We start from the raw sequence: 20,271 nt of genomic DNA on the forward strand, positions 1-20,271 counted from the left end.
AAGGTATATGCATTATGTTTTATTTCCTCAGGAGCATATTGATGGTGCAAAACTATTTTTGTACAGAGCTTGAAGCCTCAGATAGACAAGTACTGAACCTATGAAACAGTGCAAGCAAAATATTGAAACTACTTCAAATTGCTTGCTAAATTGACTCTATACTCTAAAATAGAATTTGATATCAAATAGAACCAAGTAATATATTAAGTGTAGCCAAAACCACGAAAATGTTTTATTTATGTGGTCTGTCTGGCAGTGTGGCACTCAGAATTGTTGTCTGAGTGCCAAGGAGAAGCCAGCAGATTCATTTTCACAAGTGAAGTGTTACGGCTTTTAACATCATGTATCTTGATATATCTATAAAACTTTATTAGAAAAGTTTACTTCGAATGCAATAGACGGCAGACAGTGAAGAATTAGGAAAATAAAAGAAAGGTAGAAAGACGGGGTAAAAAGTTTAAAGGGAAAGAAGGACTTACAAGAAGAGAGAGAAAAAGGACAAGAGAAGAGAAGAAAGGGAAGAGAAGAGAAAAGGAGAGATAAGCTTTCACACGTTCAGAAAGAGCGAAGACCTCCCACCCCCCAGAAAACTGAGAAACCACAGCTTCAAAAAACATGTGCATGTATAACAAAAGTAACGTCACTGAAAAGTACCCGTTACTAATTAATAAAAGATGTATTAAGTAGTAACCACAGCCCAAACAGGAAACTGTCTAAGTTCAGGTTAACTTCTGAGAAACCAGCCAAAAGAAAGTCTAAAACTGCATTGGTTCGACTTTTTCAGATTTTAAGCTCTACCTTTAAACTAATGGTACTTTGCAAAAATAGCATTCTGCATTAACTTGCTCATATTTTGTTACAATAAAGTTGGAAAATTAACAGGATTTACAGTGACAGTCTAATACAAACTGTTGCATAATTTTGAAGTGGAAAGAAAATGATACATGCTTTTTAAAATTAAAAATCTGAAAAGTTTTGGCATGCGTTTGTATTCAACTCTTAGGAAAATTTGTCTTTATGAAAGGGTGGCAAATAAAAAGCCACTGATGAAAGAAAGTCATAAACTACATAAAATGTAGTGGTGCATAAGGATCATGCCATGAGGAAAGAGGAAAGGTCTTCAGAGTGAACGAGAAGAATAAGGCTAAATAAAGGAAAACCCTGGGAGAAAACCTATTAAATGCTGTAAAACACTTGAGACTGAGGTGGAAGTTCACCTGGAAGGACAAGAGTCGATCAAAGTATGCTCATGTGCTTGAATGGCCCACACCTGGATCTAAGTGAGAATCTTCGGGAAGACTTGGAAATTGAGCTTCGCTCTGGCTTTCCATACAATCTAGCTGGATTCGAGGTATTTTACGAAGAAGAAGGCACAAACTGGTAAAAGGGATTTCCCAAAAGATGCCCCAAATGCAAATGTTATTCATAAAGCAAAAAGTGAGAGACCATGTACTGTTTTCCTTCCATAAAATTGTATTGTCTATCAAATAAAAACCATATTAAAATGCATAACATTTTTGTAGTAAAAATATAAACTGTGGAAAGGGGTGTGAATATTTTCACAATATATACTGTATGAGAAGAACACATCAATAGTGATGCAGCAGGGAAGGACTCAATAAATTCTCACACAGCTTTAGAATTGCCCCCAAAATTTACACTGCACAGTAATTAGTTTTGATAAATGGTCATTATTTCTTACTTTTTCTCAAGAGATTTCTTTGTTTTTTTTTTTATGCCTTACCCTAGTTTGCTAAAATGCAAGCTAGGCCGATTTCACTACTTGTAATGCACGTACCAGCTCATGTGGACTGTCCAAAGCTGCAGCATCTGCGTATTCTGCAGTGGAGTTACTGAGGTGCATGTGATTCGGCCGCAGGCAGGTCCTACAGCGGGAGGGGTCAAAGGTGTTGGGCAGGAACTGGCGGCAGTAATAGTCTTCAGCAGGGGGCGCCATGTTGATCCTGCCCTGCAGGATGTTGCTGGCGATTCTCTGGAACGTCAGCACTAAAATAGCTTCTGATTGACTTGTTTCAATAGAACTGGCGTGGTGTTATTTCCCAGGAGACTCTTGGGCTGTAAGCACAGTTCATTACCATTATATAATAACAAACATAATCAAAACAGCTGAATCCCTATTAGCTACAATTAGGCTTAAGAGATTAAAAGATAACAATTAAGATGCATTTATTTGAAACATAAGCAGATAAATGGAATGAAAGAAAAATAAAATCTTAAAATAAATTATTTTTAGTAATTAATTGCACATGAAAATCCGTCTGGTGAAAACAAATAATGTTACCTGGAGGGTGATCCAGGGGATCCAGGACTGGATTAAAAATACACCTTCAGCATGGCATATTTCCACAGAGCTGTCCTTATTTGGAAGGTCTTATAACGAGAAAACTCCCTAGTTTGACTGTGGAAGTGTTGCAGGGGCTGGATCTTTTATGGAAACCCCCCCCCCCCACTAACCTTCATTGTTTCTCGCATGGGCTCAACACTCAGTGCCCTATCAGATGACATCCTCCTGAGAAAACTGAAACATAGTACCAACTCTTTTGAGCAGGTGTCTTACGGACGGGGCTGCTCCACAGATGGTCCTCTGGCAGGTCAGGACGCATCAAAACAAAAGGATGGACAGGCCCACCACTTACCAGCCTTACTGTAGTAATGGTATAAAGAATAATGCCAACCATAACTTCTATCTTGAAGAAATAATTCACTTATTATCAGAGTAATGAGTGTTGTTGCAGAAATATCAGGTGGATGTTGAAACATGAAGAGCAGGGTTGAAAACCTCTGGTTTAAATCAAATAAATCCCATTCTGGAATGACCCTGCCAAAGTCCAGAGCTGATCAAAAATTGCGGAACCAAGAACTGTCAGCTGCAAAGCTGGTAAGTGTTGCCCCAAGGACTTGCTGTAACGCGTTATTCTGGAGCAGGTTTAATACAAATACATGCCACACTTTTTAGATTTATACACATGTCCTTTTCCTTTCACTTCTCAACCATATATGACTTGGTTGGCTCACTTTCAAAGGTTGCGCAACATTAGGAAAAGCTTGTGGGATGTGAATACTTTTGCTGTGTATTGTATGTGTACTTACTGTTAAGTGGACTATCTGGCCTGCATCTGTTTTAGTGCAAGTACTATGAAGTAAACACTTTGTCCCACTTCACATTACATGGTTAATCTCCAGAGCATGGCAACAGTGTGTGGTGTTTAATTACAGTTTTAGAAGCCTACATTTTGTCAAGCAGAGCTAAGACACAGAAGTATAATTAAACATTCTGGCACATGAAATGACAATTAAGGAGAGATATTCTTGTCCTCTGCTGTCGGTGTGACACATTCTGTTGCTACAGTCAGCCGCTCTGGCAGAAGTTGCTGTAATGAGAAAGTGGAACTAGTATCCATGGAGATGCAGTCAGAAAAGTTAAACTCGCGCGCCTTAAAACTAAGTGTAATTCAGACATTTTAATGACTGTGTTAAAGCTACTTAATCCTCCCCCCCCCCGTCATAAACAACTCAGAATTAAATTGTTTCTCCCACGCAGACACAAAGATTAGAAGTAAATCAGATGTTTACTGTTTCACCACAGCCTCCACACAATAAGTAGGATGAGTGGTACGTTCAGATTTCTCTTTTTAAACTCCAGTGTTGGACATATGAATGATTTATGGGTCATGTCAGAACTGGAGGATGTTTTCACTCCCTCCTGTGCAACCTTGTTGCTGTTTTTTTATCCCTGTTAACATTCCATATTCATTACGATAATAGTAACTTTCTAAACCAGCTATTTAGAAAGTTGGTTTCACTAAATTGTAAAGTTGTCGCAGCTCATTTTATTGTTTTAAACTCAGTCATACATGTACTGAATTATAAATTTATTTGATAACTCTGTTCAGTTCAGTTCATTAACTCAATTTGTAATGTTTAATCAAGACTATACAGCTTTTGTGATGCTCAAAAGAGGAAAAGTGAAAGTAATTCATTGGGATGTGCATTTTTAGACTAAGCAAAATAACATTCAAAAGTTTTTTTTTAAGCTGTAGACATTATTTGCATGTCATTTTCATGAGCTGATATCTTTTCAAAATGGTTTATAGCTCTTTAACGTCTGTGCAAAATTTGCAAAAATACCAGTTATCTTTTTGGCTAATCAGGACAGATGGAAGATCTTACATTCACAGTAAACCCAAAGGCCCTCTAGAGTCCACAGCTTTGAGAACGGAGGGTTTGACGTCACAGTTACAAATACTTTCACGTGTAATTGATTGTTCCTCTCAACATCACTTTGCCTACTGGGACAAAACTGTCCAGAAAGGACTTCCAAAAGGGGAAAAAAAGACAACAACACAACGTGTTTTACCACTTTTAAAGATTAAGTAAAGCTCAAGAGACAATCACTTCAGTGAAGAACAAAGTAAATGCTTAAGCTCTGTGCACCCTGATGCAGCCCAAAGGAAATATTGATCATGTTCAGCACTCCTGTTTACAGCTCTCTGAACCCAATAACACTTTGCTGCTGCTGCCAGATCTGCTGGGCTGGTTATCCTGACTGTGAGGATGAGGCAGCTACAGGAAACAGGTGAAATGTATAACATTCAGTGAGTCAGCTATTAGTTTCAATTTTTTTTCTGTTACCTGTTTAATTTCCCTGCTCAGGGCTGCAGTTACAGATGGGCTGCGCCATTTCAGAAATACACTCAGGCGCTACTTCGACATGCAGTTTTTAGGTCGGAGGAAGAGCCAGTTTCCACAGTTAACCTACAGGTGCAGCATGCAATAACGCTCCAGCTACATTCACATCTGGTCATCGTCTTGCTCATAAATCCTAATAATTTAAGAAGTTATTTGAAATTGCATGACAATAACTTTTTCTTTGAAAATTTGAAACATTTAAATTTGATGGGGAAAAAAGCCCAATATATGAAATCACATTTCCTTTCTCGCAAAGACCAGACATAACAGTAAAGCTTATTATCTTCTTAAATAGACTGTCATTATGTCAAAACATATCCTAATAGTACACATCCTTGCTGTTTTTATAGCATATGCGAGGAGTTTTAGATAAGAGCACACCAGAATGAGAAACATTTGGAACTGCAGTGCAGCCTACTGAGAGGAGCTTCTGTTATTTTGCCCCCTCCTATCTCCGTCGCCCTGTTTTTCTAAAAACGTGTTGACCTGGATGAGCTCTGAAAGTGAGAAATGAGCCAGCCGCCTGCTTCCAAGTAAATTGGCTCTCATGGCATTTGAAGGGAGTCATCACACGGGCCCACAGGGAAGGCCAACACCACAAAAAATAGCTCCCTTCAGCTGCACATCAAATTTAAAGAGGACTAAAGGGAAGAGTTATTATGACGCTGTTGAGGGGCTTTTGGTACCGATTTTCCGTCATTGACCCACTCGGTGAAGTTTTCTGTGGAAATGTGTGACAGTGCTTCTGCGAGTGTAATGAGAAAAAAAAGTGCGTTTGGATCTTGGAAAAACAGAAAAGTCAGAATGAGGAGCAAAATATGCTACAAAGACTGCCTCACTGCCACTCTGATCAGAGCTATTTCCATACCAGATGGTTATGCTGGCAGGAAGAATCAGCTTCCACCAACCCCACTTAGCCTCCTATCTTGATGCTACTGATTGGAAAATGTTCTAACACATTGCAGATTGAGACATTTGAAGCACCTGCTGTTTTAATGCTTAAGCTTTTACCACCTCACTTTATTTATCAGTTCCTTTGCCTCCAAAAACTTTCCCCAAAGTGTCAGAATGACCCTGAGTTTGAAACTTTGTTCACATTAATTATCAAACGGCCAAAGTAGCAAACACAGAAGCAACAACTTTTGATTTTTTCAGACTTAACAAATAAAGCAAGAAGCCAGCCTTCTTGTTCAGGCTTTGCGCCGACTTCATTAATCCCCTGACCTCTGATCTATGCCCACACTTCTCGGTCCAATATGGCTGCTGTCCAACACCCCACCAACGCAACGCAACACCCACCTGTTGTTTCATGCAGCTAGATAGAAAGGGGTTTTTAAAAATAAACTTCATGGAGAGACAGAGCAGATTTGTGTGTGAGAGAGGGGAAAATAAAGTTTCCATGGAAACTAAAGAGTTCTAATTGGTAAAAAAAAAATGCTTCAAAGAGGTATTTGTGTAAATAAACTGGTCTGACATGGCCACAATGAAACCCACAACTGAGGTGTTCAATCAACACATTTGTTTATTTAAAGAAACTATATATATGTACGTCGAGATTTTAAAGGTAATATCCGTTTCGGTCCTGATATTGAAAAGATTTTTTAGATTGGGTATCTGTGACATTGTGCAGATCTATTCAGTCTAATTCTGTGCTTTGTGCTCTGATCTGTGTCACGTTTTATTATTTATTTTAGATTATAGTTGGAATTCAATTGCACTTCCTTGATGATTTGAAAGAAGGCTTGTTACAGTTAACTTTTACATGTTTGTTTTTGTCAGTTTCCGTTTCTTTATTATTTATTTTATATTGGCTGTTGTAGTCATTGTTGCACTGACATAAATTAAAGTTGTGTTGTTTTTACTAGTTTAACCAAGTTTGTGAAGCAATTGGTGTATTTAAGTGTGCTATTCTGGAGCAGGGTTGTCAAATAAATTTGTAATTCAGGACATTTATGCCTACTGTGTGAATGTAGTCTTATTTAAAGCTGCAGTAGGGAGTTATGAGAAAAGGTCTAAATGTGCTTATTTTTAATCTATTTGGATCTGCCTTAATGGCACATAATGGTCAAATTTACTGACAGTGCTAAACCTACCAAAATGAAACAAATTTCTGTCAAGAAAAATAAATCAAATATCCAGCCAGAATCATGCCAGAAACTTGTTGATGGATAATCAAATCGTGCAGTAAATATATTATTGGGGTTGTATATGTTTATAACCTTATGTGAGGTTGAGTGGGAAGGAGAGAAAACTCACCACCAGTTCAAGCTAATGCAAGTTGTAACGTTAGCTCGCCTTAAAATATAGTTAAAATAAATCATCAATAATGGTAAATTGCTCCCACTTTTGTGCCTTTGAGGAATGCATTTTAACTTATGGTCAGAACTATGGCTGTAAACAGATGAGGGAAAATCTGGAAAGTCAGAAATTGGAAACAACATTTTTGAGTAGCAAATCATGCTAACAAAGATGCAAATAATTACATGCCTACATGATAAATGTGTTATATATATGTTGGAGTGATTAGTTTTTACATTAGTTAAGAAACTCTGAATCAAAAATAATGCCTGTAGGCAAAGTAAATACGTCTGTTAAAGTTAAAATGGCAAGAAACAGGTTGTGTTTAAAGAACCGCCTAACTTCTCTCAACCTGGGCTTGTAAATGTCACTCATAAATCTCCACTGTGTGTTTTAAGGATCTGCCTGAGTTGGCTAAAGTCTTAAATATATACTCCACATTTCCACTCCCTGGGGAAAACAATAGCACTTATAAATAGGCACATAATCAGAGCTCTCTCTTTTTCTCTCTCCCACACTCACAAACACACGCATACACGCGCACAGCCACCGACTCTGTCAGGCATCAGGAGAGATACACAACTCTCAGGCAGGAAAGAAAGAGCGGCTCGGTCTGTGGACAATGGAGCAACAGGAGAAAGCTCTGGATGAAGACATCACCAAGTTTGCACTCAAGCCATCGGGGTGAACTTTCCTGACAAAGATGTTCGACTACTAAAGAGAGCAAGGAGGAGAAGAAGGAGAGAAGCGGTCACCAAAAAAAAACCTGCTTACATGTCTGTTCATGAGGATGAAACCACAGTTGGTCTCCATATGATTTTGATTTCAGCACTGCAAAAGGTGAGTGTGTGCAGTTTTCTTAAAATTGTGTTTGAGATGCATTTATGTGATGCCAGACGCTGATGATGTAGAGATGGGAAGGTTTTTCACATCTTTCAAACATGCTTTACTTTTGTGAAACAAAGTAAATCAGAAAGTTTTATACTGCCATAAATTGACACGTTGCCCTGTGCTCTGATAAATGACTTTTTAGAAGTTATGAACGTACAAGCAGGTGAAAGAAACTATTTGAAGAGTTGGCATCCTTTGTTTTTGTCGGGGCAGCAATTAGCTGTAGCTCTTCTATCATCCTCCCTGCTGTCGATTATTCCTGGAGGGGGTGAAAATTGATTTTCAGAACTGGACAGTTCCCCTGGCCTGAATGCAGCTAAGGACGTCACAGCTGCAGCTCAGTTTGCAAACGGCCTCGTCATAACTTTAGCTTGCGCTGTGAGAACCCATCGACCCGGATTTAGGAGTTTCTCCTGCAGGGTGTGGAGATAATTCTCTAAAGTTTTGTTTTAAAGGAACTGCAACACTGTAACAGCTAATCAAGTTTTTATGTGGGTGTGAAAATTGCATCATTTGCTAATTTGCCATGCTGTTATGTGTTGAAATATAGACACTGGTAATAAGATGTGCAAAATTCTGAATTTGGAATTTAATTTCCTAATGGTGGAACACAGAGAGAGGAAGAAACAGAACATAAACATCAACATTACATACCTTTTGGTTAAAAGCTCATGCTTACTCTACATGTACCTGCAGGTAAATTTGTTTGGCAGCTAATTTTCGAAGGATGGGTTTCAAGAAACACATGAAATAAAGAGATTGCGTAGGTTTTTCATTAAATATAGGACATAAGTCTGTTGTTGATGAATGATTGTACTTGGTTATATGTGTGTTCTCCTATTTAAAAAAAAGAACAGCCCTGGTGAGAGCTCTAGTTTTGGTTTTCTTCAGGGATGGGGCCCAGCAGGAAGCCAAGATAACACTCTTCAGCAATACGCAGGGCGCTCTCGCTTAGGAACATCTTGTACCAACTGTTATAGATTTGAACAAATTCTTGTCTCATTTAAGAAACACTTTTTATTTTATGATGGAAGAGGATTGTTTTTTTTTTTGTTTTTGTTTGTGTGTTGATTTGTTAGTTTATAATGTTGATGGGTGTAGATCCGAAAAAGAAAATCCCTCACATCCTGAAATTCATTTTTTAAATTCTGTCTTTCAGACTCACAGGGCCCCAGGTCGAATAAGTAGAGCCAAATCCCAAAAATAAATAAGCCATTAAATTAGGGCTTTGATTATATCTTCATGAGTGCATGAAAACCTATCAAGAAAGAAATATGGGTTTAGATTTATCTGTATTTGAACAATTTATTAATTATTATTTAAATGTGTTGGACAATATTTTAATACATGCTTTGATTATTGATTGAACAAATCAATCATTCACATTTTATTTTGTAATACCACCTATTTTTATTATTCCTATTGATTTCATCTTATATGCCAGTGTATTCTTTAATATCTTTAAGAGAAATGTGTTTTCACATAATGCAGCCATGTGCTATTTATTTACTGACTTATGCATAAAAAAAAGATTATGATTTTATGATTTTAGCACATAATAAATTCAATATGACTGGTAAAATGCCCGGGGTGGAGGTGCCCAACTTCAGTCCTCAAAAACTAAGATCCTCAAAGGCTCCAATTTTTAGATGCGTCCTTCTTTCAACATACTTGAGTCAGATTAATGTCTCATTACCAGGCCTCTGCAGAGCTCAATGACTGAATCATGTGATTCACAGGTGACTCAGAGGGGTTCACCTAAAAGTTGCAGACTTGTTGCTCTTGATGACTGGAGTTGGACAACCCTGATCTCGTCCAATACTTCCTGGAGATAAGCAATATATCATTTGGGTCTTCTAACTGGGTTACAGTACCTGACTGTACCCTCAACAATCTTTTTTTTGTGTGTCTATTTTAATATGCAATAATGGAATTTTGATTTCAGCCCGCAAAAGATTAGATTATGTCAGCTGTTTCACACAATAAAACAACATTAGTCTTTCACAATGAACCCAACAAGCCAGCTGCACAGGTAGAGCAGACATGTTCCCATATTACTTACTGCAGCTCTCTCCCAGCACTTCTGTCAACTTGGGAAATGACTGTGCTCACACTGAAAGAAAAGCAATGCAAGTTTACTAATGTTATGATGGCTTGGTGGGAATGTACTACCAAAAACAAAAGAAAAGCAAGAAAGCAAGCAACAGAAAGAGATGTATTTACATGAATTATCTTATGAGTAGGAAGAAGCTGCATGACAAGTGTGGATCAGTCCAAAAAAGTTTTCCTATCATCTTAAAGTTATATGGTGTTTTCTTTTTACCTGTTACAACTGAAGAATTCATAGTTTGAAGATAGTTTTATCACTTATTTTTACAGCTAATCAGCATAATAAATAACAGTATCAGTGCTGCATTTGGTTCCTGCAAGATGAGTTTAGACAGTAACATTTTCTGGTTGCTTTGTCTTTCACTGCTACTTTTATTTTGAGGGCAGAACAATGTGCCAAAAAGCAGTTCCAGGAGAAAGAAAAAAACTTTAGAAAATAACACTAGTAGCGAAGTATTACGTTCAAAAAGACCTTTAATTCAACAACTAAATGTGTCAAACATTTATCGTATGAGCAAATGGCAGGTTCATTGATGGATATAGTAACCGTAGATCCAGTCAGAAAATATAATTTTTGTTAGTGCATCAAAGCATATGTCCCTAATTTTTATTTTATTATGCTCAACTGAAAATAAAATCCTGCTTCTTGGTGACATTTGCAAACTTAAAGAGGGAGAGTTTTCAGTTTTGGTGCTTTTAATAAAAAAAAAAAAAAAGATTTCCAGTATTATTACTTATATAAGCTTCCAGTAGTCAGAGCAGATGAAGCTAAAATTAATTGATTTTGATGACTCGCTGACTGGGTAATTATTCATTATAACTATATTGAAGATATCAAGATGTTTTAGTTTTATACTTTCCTGATGATAACAGAATGTTATTTTCCTTTGATTTAGATTTATATCTGAGCTCAATTTATTTATTTGAACTATTTTTTTAGATTATATCAGAATTAACTACATTAAGTTGGGTATCAACAAGTCATATCAAAACATAGAGTGAACATGATGGCTTAGAACTTCTGCAAATGTTCATGCTTCAACTTAACTTTGGAAAGAAAGAGATTTGGAGAAACACCTTTTGGTCACTGTCGAGATAAATGGGTACTGAAGGATCCAATGGAGTGAACTAAATGGGACCTAATGAGAAGGGTAGTATATCCAAGACTGTAGTCTAGTCAGAAATACTACAGTACATTTTTATAGTGAAAAAGGACTCAAATAAAAAGAAAAAAAAAATTCTAGGTCGAGTAAAAATGTATTTGGTAAAACGGTTACTAATTTTCTGAGTAACTTTTCGATTATAACATCTGAAGAAATGTGTGAAGATAATAATCATACAGATAAAATTAGAAAGTTAGGTGCAAATTCTGTTATTTTAAAAAATTAACAAATGAAGATGCGTAAAATCAAACACATCATAACCAAATAAAAAATGTAAGCAGAAGAACCACACATTTAGAAATCACAGCAACACTTTAAAGCCAACACCCTCAGTAGGTGTCAGAAAACAACCCTTCCCCTACAGGTCTGTTCTGTTTTGATTTTTGTTACTCTTAGCTGTTTTAGATGATCAAAAAAAAAAAGACTGATGTAGCCAGTTTGTAACATCAGCCATTACACAAGTCTGGGAGCATCATACATCCAAGTATTTGCACGCATCAAACATGGAGTGAAAGAAAATCCCATCAAGTTTTGTATTATCATGTGTGTAAATGTGTGTAGATGTTTTTGTGTCTCTTACTGAAATATCACTATTGAACTGAGGCTTTTAAGCTGCGGCTCACAGGAAATTTTCCAGAAAGCATCCATCACTGTTTTTGATTAGTGCATGCCGGTGGGTTATCGTACAGCAACAAAAATGATGCACGCACAAGGAACCATAAACCACCGATGACCTTTCGCACCGCACCCAGCTGGGCTTCTACTGCTTATGCAACCCGATGCTTTTTGGTTCCTCTTGCTGACATAACCTTGAAATTGGGCCAAAGAGCGGATCAATTGTTCCTCTAACAGCAGATTACCACTGATTCATCTCTTTTTTAAACCTTTGTCCCTTCCCCTGCCTGTCTGGTTTTCCACCCGTGGTCGCTCTGGACGGGCCTAGGGCTAATCACTGGGTAAGAATGCAATCAATAGGCTTTCATTACACAAATCTGTCTCGTCTGCTCCATGCATTAGGCAGAGCTGACAACTCTCGCACATTGAACATGAGAAGCACGCAACTAGCCTGCTTCACACATTCTTGCGCCATGCGGCCACTTTCACACATGGTTGAAGAACAATTTCACAACTGATAACATCACTTCAGAAAAAGAGGACGCGGGCAACATACGGAAAAATAAGAGTGGGAGAGCAAGAGCAGAAACGTGTTGTTCATGTGTGTTGCTTCAACCATCAGCTGAAAATTCACTATCATATACTGATCTGTTTAATTGCAACTTTTTCCTCGTGTAACCTTTTATAATGTCTCACCTGATGCTGTTTGTTTTTTGACTGGATATAAAATACTCCCCCCCCTCCCCCAAAGAACAAGTTTGCAATTCATTTGCAATCATGAAATCTTTGTCCTATTTATTTTCAGGTGTACGTTCAGTGCCTTACAAAGGTATTCATAGCTTTTATACTTTCTCAAATGCTGAATCCACAAGTTATTGCATGTTTTGTGATAATTTTAGCACTGCAACCAACAAAAACTAGAGCATAACTGTGAAGAGGAAGGTAGATGATGCACAAATTGTGAGGACTTTTAACACTCCTTTCAAATTAAAATCTAAAAAAGTGTGCCGTGCACATGCATAGCTCCATAGCTCCTAAATAAAATCCAGTGCAGCCATCAAAAGTCACCTGGTTACTGAATATAGTCATTTACTCTCTGTACAACTCCAGCCCTCAGAGGTTTGTGGAGAACATTATTAAGCAAACTGCATAATGAAGAACAAGGAACAAAGTGTAAGGATAAAGTTGTGAAGAAAGTTTAAAGTTGGGTTCATAGAGAGAAAAAAAATCTCTCTATGTTTTAGCAATTCATCATCAGAAAACAGAAAGAATGTTGCACCTGCTAACCTAACAACATGCATTGTCCACATGAAACGTGATGAAAAGGGCAGAGGGAGCATCAGTTGGTAAAACAGCAAAACGTTCTGACTCCTGCAGGAGCTGCAGAAATCTGTAGCTTTTGAGGGAGAATTTTTCTCAGAAACCACAAATTCCTCATGTACCTTCATGGATTAGTGGCAAGAAGAAAACCATTGTTGAAAGAAAGCCATTACAAGTCCTGCTTGCCTGCCGTAAGTCATAAGAGACAAAACAAACCTGCTGCAATAGGTGCTCTGGTTAGAAGAAACCAAAATGTAAAGTTGAGGTCTACATGCAAAAAAAAAAACATATTAGACAAAAACTAAAACTTCTCATCAGCCTGAAAATGTTATCCCTGCTGTGAAATTTGTTGGTGACAGTATCATGCTTGAATGATACTTTTCTTCAGTAAAGACCCGGACTCTAGACAGAGTTGCTGGGAAGGTGGGTGGAGCTAAATACAGACCAGACCTGGAAAAAAAAGATGTTAGAACTGAGTTTTGCAGTACAGCATGAAAATTCTCTTAAACATGCCGAATGGGACTAAATAGCATTTATGTATTGGATTGGCCCAGTCAAATCCATGACCTAAACCCAGTTGGGAATCTGCGGCAAGACATCCAGTCTGACAGAGCTTGAGCATTTTTACAAAAAATGGGTGAACTTTAGCGTCTCTAGATGTGAAAAGCTGGCTTGAGGATATAAATACATCAAAATGTAATTTTGCAAAGTACTGATTCAGTAAGAGTAGAAACAAAAGCATAGACATGTAAGCAAAAAAAAAAACGAGACATAGAAAACCATGTCTCTTTTTTTTTCTCTTCGTAGTTATGAACTACTTTGCGTCTGGTCAGTCTCACGAAGTCTGTAGGCACTGAAAATTGTCCTATTAGTACAAAACATGAGTTATTTTCACTACATGTTTTATTCCACACTTCAGGATAGATTGAAAGATAGTCACTTTGTAGATACAGCTCATGCATGTGTTATCCAGAGGCAAATATGACGGTGAGAAAAATCTGAGTAGGTGGAGTCTGGTGGCCAGGACCCAAAAATGTTGATGTTGGATCCTTTTTTCCAGTATCACTCAATCAGTTCCAAGAAAGGATGTATTGTGTGGTCTAAAGCAAGATCTGGAAATCCAGCAGGGACCCAAAAAAACATCTGACTCCTGTCAGGAGTCACACTTGATTTAGACAATGATCAATCAATCCTTAGCGCTCAAATAACAGACAGCTGGATTTTGTTTCTTGTTTTCAAGAGGTTTTTATAATTCTGACTCCTGATAATTGTTGTTTGTGTGGGGCCTTTTAGACTTTTGCAATGCTATTACAAATGGAACAGTTTTGTTAAAAAAAAAAAAAAGGATTTCTCCTCTGTGTTTTAGCTTTTTTGTCGTAAATGTTTCAGATCATTAGAGGAAGTAAAAACTAATAAAATGACTAATTGCAGTACAAGTTTTAAAATAACGAATTGAAGGGGGAAAGGACATCAAAAACTAATCTGCCCTCTAAACTGGATGGGCAACCCTTGACCGCAACAATCACCATCAATCATCACCTTAATGAGTCTTTTATGCTGCTGTGAAGGAATTGTTGACCAGTCTTTGCAGAATTGTTTTTAATCTGCTGCATTGGAGGATGTGAAGCATGAACAGCTGCGAGTGTATGATGGACGCATGGTTGCTTGTCCTGCTTGTTTTTACATTGTCCTGTGATGGACTGGCCTACCTGTCACCCAGTGAGCATTCCCCAACCCTGTGAGGATGAACCTTTATAGACAATGAATGGATAAACAAATGCAGGTGGAATTGCTCATGTACTTTACATCATTATGCTGGCTACAAGCTGACGGTTGCATATTCTCCTACAGGATTTATTTTTGTTTGTCAGAGAAGACAGTACATGGTGCAATCAATCGTAGCCAGTTGCAGCCAAGCAGCTCCAGACCATCCCACTAGCAGCACCATGTTTGACTGCTGGCCATTTTGGCCATTTTCCGAAATACAATGTTAGTTTTATTCCACATATAACAGTAGACACACTTTAAAGAGAGTGTGTTAATCCAAAGAATATTTTTGCAAAAGTCTTAAGGATCATCAAGACATTTTTGGACAAATACTAGATAGGTCTTTGTGTAATTTTTGATTAGAAGTCTTTAACACACACAGGTGCCACACTTCCCCACTCTGTTTCTTATTATTGAACCATAAACTCTGACCTTAATTAACTCAAGTGAGGCCTGCAATGATCTTGGAGTAATTTTGGTTGGCTGTCCATTCCTGGGAAGATTAATCACTCTTCCATGTTTTCTTTTATCAGATTACAATCTGTTTCATGATCTGTAACTTTAAATTAATTTCTCTGCGGTTTTCCATGTTCGCATAAACTTTTAATAGCCAAGTGTTCTCTTTTCCAGAGCTCTCTTGACTTGACATTTTAAATGTATTAGGAAAATATGGTGTAAGTAATCATAAAAATTCTAACTGTGCAGAAAAACGTCCATACGCCACTGAGCCAATAAAGCATCCTGACATGCTGGCTATAGCATCCTGACAAACTTAGCTGTATATGTACAAACATTCTCAGAGGAAATGTCCCTGTTCCTACTATTGCTTTCACTTGGTAACCTGACTCTAGAAGCCATGCATCAAGACAACAGGGCAAATATTCAAAATAAATTAAACCTGAGGACAAATAATACAAGATTCACCCACACATAGCTCTTACAAATGTATCTTATAAACCAAGAGTGAAGAAGTTCTCTTGATTTCAAAACCAGAGTGCTGCATCTCTCTAAACACACATTGCTTAGGCATGATGCCAGCAAAGGTGAACTTGGACCAAGAACCTTGTTTACATATGAACAAGAAGTGTTTCTATTGTTCAGAAAGTGCTTTTCGATGCAACTGTGTTTGTGCGTACAGGGTAACAAGTTCATTGGCCAGTATGCTACTTAGGACATCACCACTGTTGCTCTAAACATGATCCCTTGAAGCGTATTGCTGCTTACCAAAGGGGAGGGTGGAAATGATCCAGTTTCTCCCCAAAGGGTTCAAACACTGATCCAGCATTGCTGTTTATCCCTCTGCCTGGCCCCGGGCCATCTTCAAGAGCTGATAACTTCTGCCTGTTACACAGTTACAATACATCTGCCAGCATCTGGACCGACAAAACAGTTGCCGGCTGACAACTGTTGCTACTGTAACATCCTGTACCCGGAACTCATTAGTTGCCTACATAACAAGTTTTATTTTATTTCCTCCCCTGTCTGCACAGAGATGGAGAAGAGTACTTTATTCTTGACATACCTTTCTAGAAAAAAAACAAAAAAACATCTTTCATAGAAGATCTTTGTGGATCTTCTATGAAAGATCCACAAAGCTGCCAGCTACCAGCAGCTGCTTTCATACCAGCTGCTGGTATGAAAGCACTACTGTATAGAAAAAGACTTGAGGACAACTCATTAGCAGTTCTTTGCAATTGTATCGTTATGTACAGTATAATCTGACCCACCACAGATACACTTTCCCAACTGCAGTAGAGTTTAAATTATTCTCTGTCACTACATCAGGGTTACAGAGACACTGACAGTCTTAAAAGCAAGATAGACTAGGTGTGTTTTCATCACCGACTAGTGAGTACTTAAGCAAAAATGACACACTACAAATTTCTCTGTGATGGTCCGATATTTTTGTGCAGATTAAACATTTGCAAGAATTGAATGGATGTTGGTCATATCGTCGCTTCACCATTTTTTTTGGTCATTTTGGTTATCATCTTGTACTTGTCTTTCTCACCTGCCACATGATAGTAGACTCACACTCACACTCTGAGAATAACATGTCTCAGTTTCATACTCATTTGTCAGAGTAGAAATGTACTTAAACAAGCAAGCAAACAAAAACAGACTACTTGCGTTGATTCTGGTTTAGAATAAGGTAACGTTCATGTTCCTAGTTATTTCATAAAATTCTGTCTTCATTCTATTTATCTACAGGAAATGTATCATGAGAAAGGAAGTCCGATCACAAATGCTTGACAGACCTGAGCTCATATATCATCCTTGTCCAGCAAGAATACGTTAATGGTTGGAACTGCCCGCCCCAACCTCCATTACTGCCCTCGCAGACACAGCCTGATGATCACCAGTGCCATGGGAGCGGTGAGGGTCAACAGGTATGATGCATACAAGTTAAAACCACGTCAGTAATTGCAGTTTAGAAGCAAGCCGATTTTCTCTTCACACAGTGTACAATGACATCAAAAGAAAAGTCCTGTTCACCACAAACCACAAAACATTCCCACCAATCTATATTTAAAGGCATGGAAGTGAATGTGAAAGCATAAATGTGTGTGGTGCTGTTGGTGTTGGAGTTGAGGTAGACGTGAGGGAAATATTGTTTGCAATCAATAGCCTTTTTCACAAAGCATTACGTCACAAACGCACAAAAACACACTGCCACCGAGCTCCCTCTGGCTGTCCATAAATCACAAGTGGATACAGCAATATCCCACACAGCTGAGAGTTTTCAGAACTAAAGTTGGCCTGGGACGTCAGGAGGAATAATGGGACATTGACGTCACCATTATGCATTGAATCAGTTTCCAAGTTCTTTCTGTATGAGCCGTGTGTCATCAGTCAGCTGATGCAAGGCTGCGGCTACCTTGTTTAGTGAGACAGGTGCGTAATACAGGTGTGGTGAGTTCTACCAACTCAATGCATCTCTCCTTTCACAAAACACATGGAGACGAAAAAAGGCATCTTTATAAAATCTTGAAGTGACTTGTAAAAAGGGGCTATTGGCAGATACGTTGGGTGCCAGGTACCATAATATCCATGTGCTTTGCAGTCTTTCAATACATATTAGGAAGTTGTCCATTATCTTATAATGCTTCTTTGTTAGCTAAACTCTGGTAACGTTGCGCTAATGTTAGCCGTTTTGTTGGGATTTCTGTTGGAGCCAACACCATCAGTAACTTCGTACAGCACTTCATACAGTCTTTCAAAATGAAAAGAGAAACACATCACTTTGTAAAATTGGGATCAGGTTAGTTACCTTTTACACCTTCTTCTCCTATTTCCCCCTACAGATACAGCATCGTTTCCACTGATGAAGATGCCCTGAAAATCTCAAGTTTGGGCCTCCACAATGGCCACAGTCCTCTGACTCAGCAAACACTATCAGGGGCATGCATGCGGGGTGAGGAAGGAGGTGGAGGAGGAGAGTATCCAGGAGGAGATGAAGGTCGAGGGGCTTTGCCCTTGAGGATGACAAACGAGCCGATCATCCACAGCAGCTGTCGTTCCTCGCCTTTGTGTCGTCTGGACCTGGATCTCAGCACTGGACGGCTGCGCAGCCGCTTCGTGAAGAAGAACGGCCAGTGCAACGTGGTTTTCAATAACATGGAGGATAAACCACGACGATACCTGGCTGACATTTTTACCACTTGTGTAGACATACGTTGGCGTTACTTGCTGCTCATCTTTACCGCTACTTTCCTTCTGTCCTGGCTGCTCTTTGGTTTTATCTTCTGGGGAGTTGCACTTGCTCATGGGGACTTTGAACTGGACCTTCCTGTGGCGGACGAGGATCCTAGAAGTATCTCAGAGGAGGCAAAAGATAAAAAGCGGCCATGCATTCTCCACATCCAGGGTTTCATTGGGGCTTTCCTCTTCTCAATAGAGACCCAGACCACTATTGGATATGGCTTCCGGTGTGTCACCGAGGAATGTCCGATTGCTGTTGTGACAGTGGTGGTGCAATCCATTGTGGGGTGTATAATTGACTCTTTCATGATCGGCACCATCATGGCAAAGATGGTTCGCCCCAAAAAGAGAGCGCAGACCTTGCTGTTCTCGCATAATGCAGTCATCGCCCTGAGAGATGGTAAGCTGTGCCTCATGTGGCGCCTAGGGAACATGCGTAAAAGCCACATTGTTGAGGCGCATGTGCGTGCGCAACTCATCAAACCGCACGTGACAGCTGAGGGTGAGTACCTTCCCTTAGAACAAACAGACATTGATGTTGGCTATGACGACGGACTGGATAGACTGTTTTTGGTGTCACCGTTGGTGGTTGTCCACGAGATCAACAAAAACAGTCCTCTTTTCAATCTGAGCCACAGTGACCTGCAGAAGGAGGACTTTGAGATCGTGGTCATCTTGGAGGGGATGGTGGAAGCCACAGCCATGACTACACAGGCCCGTAGCTCTTACTTGGCCAGGGAGATCCTTTGGGGTCACCGCTTTGAGCCGGTGGTGTTTGAGAAGGGTGACCGCTACCATGTGGATTATTCTCGCTTCCACAAGACTTACGAAGTGCCATCGACACCTCAGTGCAGTGCCAGGGAACTGAGCCAGAAAAAGGGTCACAGTGGGCAATTGTCCTCCTCCAGTTCGAGCTTCTCCCGATCTCCATCACTGTTTGCTCCGAGAGCAGCAAGACGTTTGCAGGGATCACACTCCCCCAGTGCTTTCTGCTATGAGAATGAAGTAGCTTTGTGCTGCGGAGACGATGCAGATGATGAGGAGGCAGATAAGGAGATGGACGGTCTCAAAACAGGAAGTAAAAGGGAGATAAAAATAAGGGATGACATTCACTTGGATTTCAAAGGGGCATTTGTGAAAGAGCAGACAGTAGAGATGCTGTGTGTTCTGGACACAGAGAATCAGATCAGCCTTGACAGACTACAGCCAACCCTACCTTTATACATCAGCAGAGAATCAGGAGTTTGATTAATGATAATTCCTGCCATTTTGTTTGTTGTCTGACATTGTTTGATTCAACCAAAGTACTGAACTGAGATAAATGTAAAAGTAAAAGATGCAGTGTGAGCTTTGCATGTGGAGTGAGAGAGGTTGGTTTTCTTAGAACTGGAATACATTTTGTTTTTGTGTAAAATACAGTTTCAGTCCAAAAAAAAAAGAGCATGTGTAAAAACCTCAGAGCTCTTCTACTTTTAAATGTGGTGACAGAGTAATACTTTCATTTCACAAGGCATCTTGAAAATGTAAATGTTTTCCTAATTTATTCAGTATTATTTGTGTTTGATCTATAACTAACTGAAGCTTTTTGTTGTTAATTTCCAGTTTTTGTTTTGTAAATATATGCTTTTATTAACTTTATTTTGGATCTTTTCAGATCTTAGGACAGGATGTTTATTTATTATTTAATATATAAAGG

The 20,271-nt window shown here is 38.9% G+C and overlaps 1 protein-coding gene across 1 annotated transcript; it reads left to right on the top strand.

The window, feature by feature from the left end:
• The first annotated feature begins 7,409 nt into the window (after positions 1 to 7,409).
• LOC106960368 (ATP-sensitive inward rectifier potassium channel 12-like) lies at positions 7,410 to 20,002 on the top strand. Its single transcript, XM_015053439.1, has 3 exons — positions 7,410 to 7,848; positions 17,085 to 17,263; positions 18,179 to 20,002. The coding sequence occupies exons 2-3, from the start codon at positions 17,172 to 17,174 to the stop codon at positions 19,821 to 19,823; spliced, it is 1,737 nt and encodes a 578-aa protein (XP_014908925.1). The 5' UTR covers positions 7,410 to 7,848; positions 17,085 to 17,171; the 3' UTR covers positions 19,824 to 20,002.
• The last annotated feature ends 269 nt before the right edge of the window (positions 20,003 to 20,271 follow it).

The sequence above is a fragment of the Poecilia latipinna genome, unplaced genomic scaffold (genome assembly GCF_001443285.1).
Source record: "Poecilia latipinna isolate Pla-1442-1.1 unplaced genomic scaffold, P_latipinna-1.0 Scaffold1178, whole genome shotgun sequence".
Lineage (NCBI taxonomy): Eukaryota > Metazoa > Chordata > Actinopteri > Cyprinodontiformes > Poeciliidae > Poecilia > Poecilia latipinna.

What these genes read in the sequence shown, in the direction of transcription:
- LOC106960368 (XM_015053439.1), top strand. Translation starts at nt 17,172, where the DNA reads ATGGTTGGAACTGCCCGCCCCAACCTCCATTACTGCCCTCGCAGACAC. An exon ending in GGAGCGGTGAGGGTCAACAG is followed by an intron (nt 17,264 to 18,178) that starts GTATGATGCATA and finishes TTCCCCCTACAG; the next exon opens with ATACAGCATCGTTTCCACTG.